Below are 12,163 nucleotides of genomic sequence, written 5' to 3'. Positions count from 1 at the left end.
GCGGTCCCGAGAGACCCGGGTTCAGTTCCTGCTAAGGGCATGTACCTCGGTTGCAGTTTGTCCTCAGCCCTGGTCAGTCGTGCGGGTGGCAGCCACTCGATGTGTTCCTTTCATGTCGATGTTTCTCTCTCTCTCTGTTCCTCTCTCTCCCTCCCACTCTACCTGAACAAAAAATGGAAAAATGTCCTCGGGTGAGGATAAAAAAAAAAAAAAAAAAAAGGAAAAATGTCCTCGGGTGAGGATAAAAAAAAAAGCACTGGCCAGCCCTGGCCAGTATTCAGTGGTTAGAGCATCTGACTATGGACGGAAGGGTCTTGAGTTTGATTCCCAGTCAAGGGCACATACCTGGGTAGCAGGTTCAATCCCTGGGCCTGGTTGGGGTCTTTTGGGAGGCAACCAACTGATGGGGCTCTCACACATCAATGTTTCTCTCTCTCTCTCTTTCTCTCTCTCTCTCACCCTCCCTTCCACTCTATCTAAAAGAATCAGTGAAGATCCTGTGATTACACTGAACCCATCCAGATAATCCAGGATAATCACCCCACCTTAAAATATTAGTTAATTAATTAATTTAAAAAATCAATGAAAAAATATCCTCAGATGAGGATTAACAACAACAACCACCAAAACAGCACTATCCATAAAAGAAAAAACTGATAAATTGGGCCACATTAAAATTAAGTACTTCTGTTCATCAAAGAGACTGTTAAGAGTAAAAATGCAAGCCATAAACATGGAGAAGATATTTCCAACACATATAACTGACACAGGGCTTATATCTGGAATATACAAAAAAAGAACTTCCATCAACTAAAAGGCAGACAATCATATGGAGAGCGGTGACATGACTTGAATGAGCACTCCCCAAAAGGTTACCTAGGTGGCCAATAAACATAGAAAAGCTGTTCAACCTCATTAGGTGCCAGGAAAATACAAATTGAAGTTACAATAAAATAAAGACTTAAATTTAGAAAGCAAATGTTGGTGACAATGTGGAATAAAGAAAATAAAGAGGGAGTGTAAATCAGTACAAATTTAAAATTAAACATACACACAATTCCTAGGAAGATACCAAACCAAAATGTGTGCACTTGAGCACCAAGGGTCATGACAAAAAAGGGTAGATAACCTTTATTGATAAGCAATATTCTCAATGGTCCCGAACTGGAAACAAATGCAAATGTCCATCAAAAGAAAAATGAGTAAGTATGACACATTTTAAACACTGAAACACCGTAGAGGAATGAGATTAACAAAGTACATCTACATGCAAGAATATGGGCAAATCTCAAAAATATAATGTTGAATGAAAGAAGGCAAATGCACAGGGATACACAGTTTATGGTTCCATTTATATAAAGTTCAAACCCAGGCACAACTGAACTTTAGTGTAAAACTAAAGATATTGGTTATCTTCAATTATCTTTGAGGAGGCGGAGACATTACGATTACTAGGGGGCTTGCTTCTGGGGTCCTAGAAATCCTGACCTGGGTTGTAGTTATATGAGTTTTGAACTTCGTAATAATTCACTTACCTTTATATTTGTTTCTTTACTTGTCTGTATATGTTATGTTATACATAAGCAAATATGCATACATATGAAATATATACGAACTGTATATACACATGTAAATTAAAAATGTATATATAATGTACACAGTGTATACATTCTATGTTGAGAAGCTCAGACAATAGTTTCTTCTTTAAAAGTACACAGAGCCCGGGCCGGTTTGGCTCAGCAGTTAGAGCATCGGCCTGCAGACCAAACAGTCCTGGGTTCGGTTTCCGCTAAGGGCATGTATCTTGGTTGTAGTTTGTCCCCGCCTGGTTGGGGTTGTGTGGGTGGCACCCACTCGATGTGTCTCTCTCATATCGATGTTTCTCTCTCTCTCTTTCCCCCCTGTCTCCCTCCCGCTCTATCTGAAGATAAATGCAAAAATGTTCTCAGGTGAGGATAAAAAATAAAAATAAAAGTACACATAATTTAGTGGAGAAATATGATAGATAAAGGAACAGTAATTATAGAGTATAAATAATATAAATAATTTTTAATTTTTTATTATGTTTAAAAGGAATCATCCACAATTTTTTATTGTTATTCTCCAAACTTTAAAGATAACACTAAAATTTTACCAGCAATACAGGATCTGTTTCTGCCTATTATTCTTCTTCCCTCTCCGTCTTAAAAGGAGGTTGGAGTTTTAGCTATGGATATACTAATAATTCCAATACAAACTACTACTTTTTTACCCTGATAAGGTTTTCAAATAAGAAAAAACAAACAAAATAAAACTAAATCTGAGTCGTCAGGGATTAAAATATGTTTAAAAAGTCAATTGTAGATTAACAATGAGGGAAACATGCAATCTTCACAGACTGACTACTAAATGAAGAAAATTCTACCATAACTTAAATCTAGCATTTTCTTTACTCATTCAACATGTACTTATCACGCTATTATTTATTTTGCATTTTCTAGATGACTAATGAGATTGACATCTTTTCATATTTTTGGTAGTTTTTCAGGTTTAACTTTTATAAATGGTCTGGTCATATTATTCAACCATTTTTCTATTAGTGTAAATGTATTTTTGTCTGTGAAAGATCTTTCTAAATTCTAGAGATGCTAATAAACTCTGTTGTATTTACTGTAAATGTGTATATTGTCCCCTTCTATAGCTGGGCTAGTCATTTATTGGTGACATCTTTTATGATATCGAAGTTTTTATTTATAATGTAGTCTATCCATATATCTTTCCTTCCAGTCTAAAATGTTTGTCTGTGAAGAAATCTTCTATCCGAGATCATAAAAGTACCCCTTTATATATTTTTTTTCAGGAAGTTTAAAGAGAATTTATCCTTCAATCAACCTAGAGGTGATTTTTCTGTATGGTGTATAAAAGGCAGCTTTATCATTTTTTCTTTCCTATTTGGATAGCAAATTAATCTAGCACCATTTGCTGAATAGTCTATCCTCTTCCCACTGATTTGTATTGTTTATTCTTTCTAACATGTCCATAGACGTATGTGTCTTTTTCTGAGCTAATTTATTCCACTGATCGATATATTTACCAATCTGCCAATATAATACTGCTTTAATAATTGGATGTTTATAAGTCTTAATAGCTGGTAAAAGAAATTTCCCAACTTGATATTCTTTAAAACTCTCTTGGCTATTCTTAGTTCTTCCGCGTAGATTTTAGAACTGTGTTGTGAAGACTAAGTTAGGGATTACAATGCATCTACCCATTAATTTGTGGGAGATTTGACATATTTACCACAATAAGTATTCTAATTCACAAATTTGGTATGTTTCTCCATTAATCTAGGTTTTCTTTTATGTACTCTATAATTTTCTAATGATAACTATCCTTCCAATGCTGGGATGAACCCGATATGAAGACAACTGTATGGATACGTATACACACACATTCATTGTTGGATTTGATTTATTAATATTTTATTTAGTATTTTAGTTTCCATGTGCTTAAGTGAAACAGGGCTATAATTTTTCTTTCTAACAAGTGTCTTTGTTGGGTAGTAGTTCAGAACATGAACACTGAAACTAGACTGCCTGGGTTCAGTCCAGGTCATCACTTAGTAGTTATAAATTAAATTTGCATTTGTGGTGGTACTTGTCCAGAAAGCTGATACTTTATCTGTAGTTACCAAACAGCTGGGTGTGAGAACTGCAAAGGTAAACTAAACAACTGACCTATGGAGGTATTATTGGGCATGTGCTGCAAAAGCACAAGTATACTCTTATTAAGATTACTGATAAGAAAAGCAGATGAGCCCTGGCCGGTTTGGCTCAGTGGTTAGAGCATCGGCCTGCGGTCCGGAGAGACCCGGGTTCGGTTCCCGCTAAGGGCATGTACCTCGGTTGCAGTTTGTCCCCAGCCCTGGTTGGGTCATGTGGGTGGCAGCCACTCGATGTGTAGCTTTCGCGTCGATGTTTCTCTCTCTCTCTCTCTCCCTCTCACTCTATCTGAGCAAAATATCGAAAAATGTCCTCAGGTGAGGATAAAAAAAAAAAAAATCAATTAAAAAAAAAAAAAAAAAAGAAAAGCAGATGAGTTAATGGGCAATGGTTATAGCTTGTGTAAGAAAGCATAAAAGCAAGCTGAGGAAGACTTTAAGAAATAAAGAAAATGAAGGGTTCAAAGATAAAGGTCTTAAGTTGAAGAACAGTTATAGTAAAGTAAGATAGTTATGTTTAAGATTTCAAAAGGCAACTTGAACAGGACCTCTGGTTATGCCCAGGATGAAGTAACAAGAACTATCTTCCCATCTCGCACAACCAAAAAAGAAAAGAAACGATGATTTGCAAGACACTGGACATCAGACAATAATATGAGAGACATAAAACAAATAAGGTGAAAAATATGACTGCCCCAGTTAATGACATGAGAGACTTTTCAGGCCATGACACAGGGAGGGAAAATGCAGGCATAAGTCTGCAGACTTTCTGAGTTAAGGTGAAGGAGCTGAATAGATGGAGACCAAGTCAATTAAAACAGGCAGCTCAAAGTGTAAAGAGAAAGTCGCACAGAGGCGGACTTCTGGACATATGAGATCTGCAGAGGGTCTCTCTCAAGTACAGAACAAGTAACCACTTTATCGTTTAAAATCTTTCCACAAGGAAAATTCTAGGTCTAACTGGCTTCAGTGGTGAATTCTATCAAACATTTAAGGAAGAAATAATACCAATTCTACATAAACTCTTCCAGAATACTGAAGAGAACAAAATATTTTCCAAATAATTCTATGAGAACAGTTTTATCTGATACCAAAATCAAAGACATTAAAAGAAAAAACATAGTTTTTTATGAACATAGATGTTAAAATTTCAAATAAACTTTTAGAAAATCAAATTTAACAATATATAAAAAGGATAATACATCGAGACCAAGAAAGAAAGGGGCTTAACATTTGAAATTTAATCAATGTAAATCATCCTATGAACAAAATAAAAATGAATAAACATCTTGTCATCTCAGCAAATTCAGAAAAATCTTTTTTTTTTTTTTAAATCCTCACCCAAGGACATTTTTTCATTTATCTTCAGACAGAGCAGGAGGGAAACAGGGAGGAAGAGAGAGAGAGACACATTGATACGAGAGAGACACATCAACTGGCTGCCACCCACATGACCTCAACCAAGGCTGGGGACAAACTGCAACTGAGGTATGTGCCCTTAGTGGGAACCGAACCCAGGACTCTCTGGTCCGCGGGCCAATGCTCTAATTGCTGAGCCAAACCGGCCAGGGCCAGAAAAATCATTTGAAAAAATCAGACATCCATTCTGATAAAAATTCTCAGAAAACTAGGAGTAGAAAGGAACATCTTCAGCCTTTTAAGAACATCAATGACAAACTTACAGCTAGTATCATACTTAATTTTTAAAGACAGATGTTTTCTTTCTAAAACCAGGAAGAAGACAAGGATGTCTACTCCAACCAATTCTGTTTAGAACTGTACTAGAGATTCTAATCAGTGTTATAAGGCAAGAAAATTAAATGAAAGTAATTCAAATTGTAAAGGAGTAAATCTGTCTTTATTTATAAGATGAAAAGATTGTTTATGTAGAAAATCTCCGGACTTTACAAAAAAAAAAAACAAAAACTACGAGAACTAATAAGTGAATTTAGAAAGGTTGCAAGGTACAATTGGCGAAAAATAATTTCTATATAGTAGCAATGATAAATCAAAAAATGAAAGTAGCCCTGGCCGGTTTGGCTCAGCGGTTGGAACGTTGGCCTGCGGACCAGAGAGTCCTGGGTTCGGTTCCCGCTAGGGGCACGTAAAAAAAAAAAAAAAAAAAAAAAAAAGAAAGTAAAAGAATAATACCATTTATGATAGTATCAAAAACAGCAATACACAGTGATAAATCTAATAGAAGATATGCCAAACCTATGTACATACTAAAAACTATCAAATATTGCTGAGAGAAATTAATGAAGAGATATATCAATAGATACACAGTCCAGCTGGTGTGGCTCAGTAGTTGAGCATCAACCCATGCACCAAGAGATTGCCGGTTCTATTCCCGGTCAGGACACATGCCCGGGTTATGGGCCCAATCCCCAGTGGGGGGCATGCAGGAGGTGGCCAATCGATGTTTTCTCTCATCGATATTTCTATCTATCTCTCTCTCCCTCTCACTTCCTCTCTAAAAATCAATAAAGGGGGGGAGGGGAAAGGATATACAGCTTTTCACTGATCAGAGAACTTAATATCATTAAGATATGAATTCTACACAAATTGGCTCCATGCAATGCCTATCAAAATCCAGGCATCTTTTTTGTAGAAATTGACAAGCTGTTTTTAAAATTTACATGGAAGTGCAAAGGACCTTGGATAGCCAAAACAACTGTGAAAAAAAGAATGAATTTGAAAGGCTAACAAGTGTCTGATTTTAAGACTTACTATAAAACTTCAAACAGATTAATGGAATAGAATTGAGTCCAGAAATGGATTACACAAATACAGACAAGCGATTTTTTAACAAAGGTGCAGGTACTCCAATGGAGAAACGATATACTTTTCAATAGGGCATCCATATGCAAAAAGATGAGCTTCCAACTGTATAAAGTTTAACTCAAAATGGACTGTGGATCTAAATGTATAACTTTAAAACTACAAAACTTCTAGAAGAAAACACAGAAGAAAATCTTTGCAGCCTTGGGTTAGGCAAAGGTTTCTTAGATAGGACACAGATCCATAAAAAAACAAATTGATGAATTGAAATTAATCAAAATTAGAAAGTCTGCTCTGTGAAAGACACTGATAAGAGAATGAAAGGAAAAAATAAGTCGATCTCTACTGCCCAAATCCCCATTGCCCATATCCCCACTACAAGAACAGATTCTTCATTTTTTAGGTGTAGGTGGAAGAATGGTGTACTACTGCAGATATGCTAGGAGTTTACCAAAAGCCTGGGTGGCTATGACGTGTAAGCTAATGTTTTATGGTAAGGAGGCAGCATGTGGAGACACCAGGTGAAAAGTACCAAATCAAATTGTCTTGAGCGAGGCTATCAAATCCAAATGGAACAAATGAGAAGAGGCAATCAAGATCTATAGAAGCCAAGGTAGAGAAGGTCAGAGGTAGGTGGGAGAAGGGCAAGCATCTGTTTACCTAGTCGATGTTTAGGTGGTTTGTCTAGTAGGGAAAACTACCAGCTATAATGGGCATCTTAGATACAGTTAAAGGAAAAGAAGTGGAAGGTCATCGACATCCCTCACTGATCCTTATCTCCTCATGCAGACAATTTCCTGAAGAGGCAGTTATTTCAAACCTCAGAGCCTATGCTGCTTCTGCTCTCAGTCTGAGATTCCTTTCTTCCGCTCAACTTCTCTTCTAGTAAATGACCACTCTTTTTTCAATAAATAATTTACTCTGCTACTACTATCTTATTTGATTTTTGGACTTCATTTTTATCTAACAATTTTGGCTGGCTCAGTCCCACAAAACTCATAGTTTCTGACTGCCTCAGGTACTCTCCCCATTCAGCCAAACTCTTCACCACCCAACTCATGCCCCTCAACACTCAGATGGTGTTCAGCTAGTCCTCCTTATGGGGTGGGTGATATTCCCACTTCAAACCTGAGAAATAATGCTAATGTTATAGTATTACTGTGTCATTAATGATTTTAGATAATATATACTATGCACTTAATATGTGCTATACACCATGTAGAGTGCTTTATTTGCATCATCTCATTTAGTACTCCCAACAACCCAATGAGGGTTATTGTGCTATTTTCCCATTTTTCTTTTTTTTTTTATTATCCTCACCCGAGGACATTTTTTCATTTGTTGTTTAGATAGAGTGTGGGAGGGGGAGAGAGAGAGAGAAACATCGACGTGAAAGGGACACATCGAGTGGCTGCCACCCACACGACCCAACCAGGGCCGGGGACAAACTGCAACCGAGGTACGTGCCCTTAGCGGGAACCGAACCCGGGTCTCTCCGGACCGCAGGCCGACGCTCTAACCGCTGAGCCAAACCTGCCAGGGCTATTTTCCCATTTTTCAATGAGAAAACCAAGGCACAGAGAAGCTAGCTAACTTGCCCAAGGTCAAAGACCTGGAAAGAGAGAGCAAAGGTATGAGGCCAGACTGAATCCAGAGGTTCAGTTCTTCACCACTGGTCTATAATGCTTCCAAAATGGAACCTACCATTTTCCCCTCTGTCTTCCCTCTTGCTCAAACCAAAAACCTGGTTGCCCTCTACCTCTTTCTCCCAAATCCCCTAATCTCCAACCTTACTGTACCAACCTCAGTTCATTTCTTACTTGGATGAGAGTCACCTAATTGCACTGTGCTATAATGCATGTTCCCCATAACAGCCACTCTGGGCTTTCCAAATCACAATTTGATCTTGTTATTCTCAACTGATTTCTTTTCAGTGGATCCTGTAACCTGTGCAATGGTCCAAACTCCTTAACACACAGCAAACAATGCCCTTGACCACCTAGCCCCATTCTTCCCGTTCATCTGCACCTGTCATTTCTCTGTCTATATAAACCATATTCCATCCAAGCCAACCTCCTTGCAAGTCGTTAGCTAAACATACTCCTAGTCCTTCAATGTTGCAAATACTGTTCAATTTGGGATGCCTCGTAAATTCATATTAGTACTTCAAATCCAACGGCACCTTCCTTGACCACAGTTCATAATAAGCCAACACATTACTAGTTAATATTTGTTTAGCACGATGTGTCAGATACTATTCTAAACCCTTTACATATTTTTAACACTATTTTAATCATGCCAACAACCTATGAAGAAACTGAGGCAGAGGAGCTAGCCGTTGTTGCCACTTAAGTGTATGTATGGAATGTATATATTTCCCTCCTAGATTAAAGAGGGTAGAACTGCTCTCTTCATCTTGGTAGCAGGTACGCTTACATAGCGCAGGCACGTAATTGGAAAAGGGGGACTTCAATAAACATCCTCTGAGCAAATGCCCAGAGCTGTGCCCCCAGGTTCTAACTGCAGACTTGGAAACTCTTCCTGGCCACGGCCATCGAACGTCCCCAGAGCATGTGAGAAGCATAACAAACACGTTTAGTGTCTGGAAGAGTCCCGTGGAAGCTTAAGGGGGACTTGCAAGTATTTACCAAACGGTTCCGCCTAAGTACATACACATCCTCACATATACCACCAAGCTTTTTCTGCAGCTGACTTCTTTAAGTTTCTACAAATTTCCACGCACCCAAGAGGCATGCAAAAAATACGAGTTGGTCAACGACGGCGTTAAATACCACGTATAAGCACTCTCAATAAAGACACATGGAGCTTACCTTTCTCTCGCTGAGAGTCGGTGTTTGTGGCCATTTGGAGGAAATCTGAGTTTGGAGCTTTCACCACCTTTACTTTTCTGAAAAGCACGCAGAGCTCGCCGTGCGGGGAAACACAACCGCCGCGACGCTCTGGGGGCCGTCAGGCGGCGCGATCAGCATCCCACTCACGCGGCGACCGCGCCTCCGCTCCTCCCGAGCCCCAGCCGAGTCCCTCGCTCAGGAGGGACCGGACCTCAGGTGCTGGGGACCCGCCAAGTGCATGCTGTTCCACGTTCACACGAATCCCAGCCGGGTGGACCGGGATGCGTCCCGCGGCGGGTCGCTCGGGGTCGTGTCAGGCCACCTAGGAGAGCGCGGAGGGAGCCGGCGGGCGGCCCGGTGGCGGCGTCCTTCGCGGATGAGCGGCGACTTCGGGCCGGCCCGGGCTAGAGCGGAAGTCCACTCGGCCCGCCCTGCGACTTTGAAACCGGTGCCCGGGACCGCTCCTTGGAGACGGTGACGCCGCCTGCGTCCTCACGCGGGCGTCAGCGCTGACGTCATCACGCTCCCCAGCGTCCGCGCACGCTATTGGCTGTCTGTTAAGCGGGGAGCGGAGCGGTGAGAACCTGGATGACAACCAGCTGAGCCAGCAGAGTGGCGGCGGGAAAGCCGGCGGGCCTGCGACTTCAGGTGGCGGGACCCAGCTGTTTGTTTGTTTGTTTGTTTAAATAAAACCCCCCAAATGGAAACCTAGGTAGGTCATTAAGCACATGTTTTCACTTCCCCGGTATCTTTGCTACCGAGCACGTCTGGACGGGGAGAACCCGCTCTCCAAAGGGGGTGGGTGGAAAGGATCCGGGGTTCTGTGGCTGGGGGCCAAACCCCGACTGGCGTCCTCAGAGAGCACCAAGGCTCACCCTCTGGAGGGCTTCTGAGTGAGGACTCGGTCGTCTCCAGAAACAGAGTACCGTCCTAACCCCCGTGTGTCTTTGGGAAAAGGAAACAGCTGTTGTTTAAATATTTAACTGTATGGCAATGAGGCATGCAGTTAGAAATACCTCAAAAGTCCCGCAAATTCAGCAGTTGTTTCTTTGGAGATAAATTTGGTTCCTCAAAAAAAAAGGAAAGACAAAAGATACTTTTTTGCAAGAAGAGATTTAGATGAAACTTTATTTTACATTTATGGATGGGTTACAATTCCCATTGTTAAAAATTGATTTTGTCTGCATTGAAGCACTACCATTTTTTTCCGATGATTAACAGTGGAAGAAATTTCAGTGCTAGCAATACAAATGTTAACTTGAAGTTGGCCACTAGTTTTAGTGCCTTTTTTTTTTTATAAAGTTTTTTTTTCTTCCCTTTATTTATTTTAGGGAGAGAGGAAGTGTGAGGGAGAGAGAGACAGAAACATTGATGAGAGAGAACATCTATTGGCTGCCTCCTGCATGCCCTCCACTGGGGATTTGGCCCACAACCTGGGCATGTGTCTTGATCGGCAATCGAACTGGGGACCTCTTGGTGCATGGGTTGATGCTCAACCACTGAGCCACACCGGCCAGACTTTAGTGCTTTTTAATAGATTGTGTTTTTATGGGTTGAACTAGTTTCACTAAACAGACATGTCATAGATGTAGCTCAATTTGGCTTTCTCTTTAACAGTTAAATTTTGGTGTCCTGTACTCATAATGTTATATACACCAACTAATGTTAGCAGAATGTATTAAGAAATTTAAAAAATTAATCCACCTGTGTCCAGTTAGGTCCGTATTTGAAATGCTGTTATGGGCTTTCTCTATACTCACTGTTAAAGGAATAAGGTGGTCCCTTCCTCTAAAGAGCGTTAAATATGGAGGTATATCTAATAAACACAAAAAAGTTTAATTTAGCTTTGAGTCAGTGAGGATTGAACTTGATTTGGTTTTTAGCAGCCATGAAGTTAACACAAAAACGTGTTGGAAGGAGAAATTGAGTGTGCAAGCTCCAAGTCTTTCCATGGATTTCTCCCTGACTCCCCAAGGACCTGCTTGTGCCTTCTTCTACATTTAAACCATCATATTGTGGCTTCAATTGGCATCAAACAAGTAGTTATGAACTTGACTCTATATTTACAGTCAAAGTTGATAAAATATGTTAGTGTTGGTGAAAGCAAAGAACACCTCCTGGATATAGCTAGTCCTATATAGAAAGAATAAGTCCACTCTGTCATGGGTAAAGGAGACACTAAATGAAGAAAAATAGGTTGATAAATGCCGAAACTTCTCGTATAGTTGGGACTGAACTAACCAGAATCACGTTGTATATCTCTAGAACACTTAACCATATTTTATGATATCAAGAGTCAGACTATCCTGTTTCATGGTTTAGTTTTCTATAAACTAACCACTTCAGTTCAAAACGCACCAATAATAACTACTGGCACAAACATTGAAATGAATTTATTTTATGAACAGACATATAACAAGTAGAGCAATAGGGTAGATTTTTTTTAAGGCATTGTAATTAAGTGAGGATTATGGGACTGAAAATATCCTTTATACTAATGTAACTGAGTAACATCAAAATTTTTAGAAAACACGTTTATAACTAATATATTATGCATATAACTTTAAAAACAATGAAACTGTATAAAGGTGAAGTTTAGTCAAATTTTTACCCCCTACCTTTTCTATGTTACCAAACACAGCAGCTGTTACTTTCTTTTAATAAAACACTCATACCAACAATTACTAAACAGTCAAAGAACACTAGGACTTTTACTTTTCACTGTTGTTTAAGTCACACATATAAAATGCTTCGTTAAACTAGACAGTGCACTGTGGTTACCTGAAATTGTTTTCTCCCCTTAGAGACATCGCTATAACCAAACTTTCCC

General features: G+C 39.5%; 1 protein-coding gene across 1 annotated transcript in view; it reads right to left on the bottom strand.

The window, feature by feature from the left end:
• Nucleotides 1–9,424, bottom strand: part of SCLT1 (sodium channel and clathrin linker 1) — a 112,827-nt gene extending 103,403 nt beyond the window's left edge. The window contains exon 1 of the mRNA XM_036241553.1: nucleotides 9,313–9,424. Coding sequence (XP_036097446.1) covers nucleotides 9,313–9,346 — 34 coding nt within the window. The 5' untranslated portion in view covers nucleotides 9,347–9,424. The remainder of the gene's footprint in view (nucleotides 1–9,312) is intronic.
• Nucleotides 9,425–12,163: the final 2,739 nt, after the last annotated feature.

This window comes from Molossus molossus, unplaced genomic scaffold (genome assembly GCF_014108415.1).
Source record: "Molossus molossus isolate mMolMol1 unplaced genomic scaffold, mMolMol1.p scaffold_m16_p_4, whole genome shotgun sequence".
Lineage (NCBI taxonomy): Eukaryota > Metazoa > Chordata > Mammalia > Chiroptera > Molossidae > Molossus > Molossus molossus.
The sequence above is the reverse complement of the archived record's forward strand: the minus strand, read 5'-3'. Positions and strand labels throughout refer to the sequence as shown.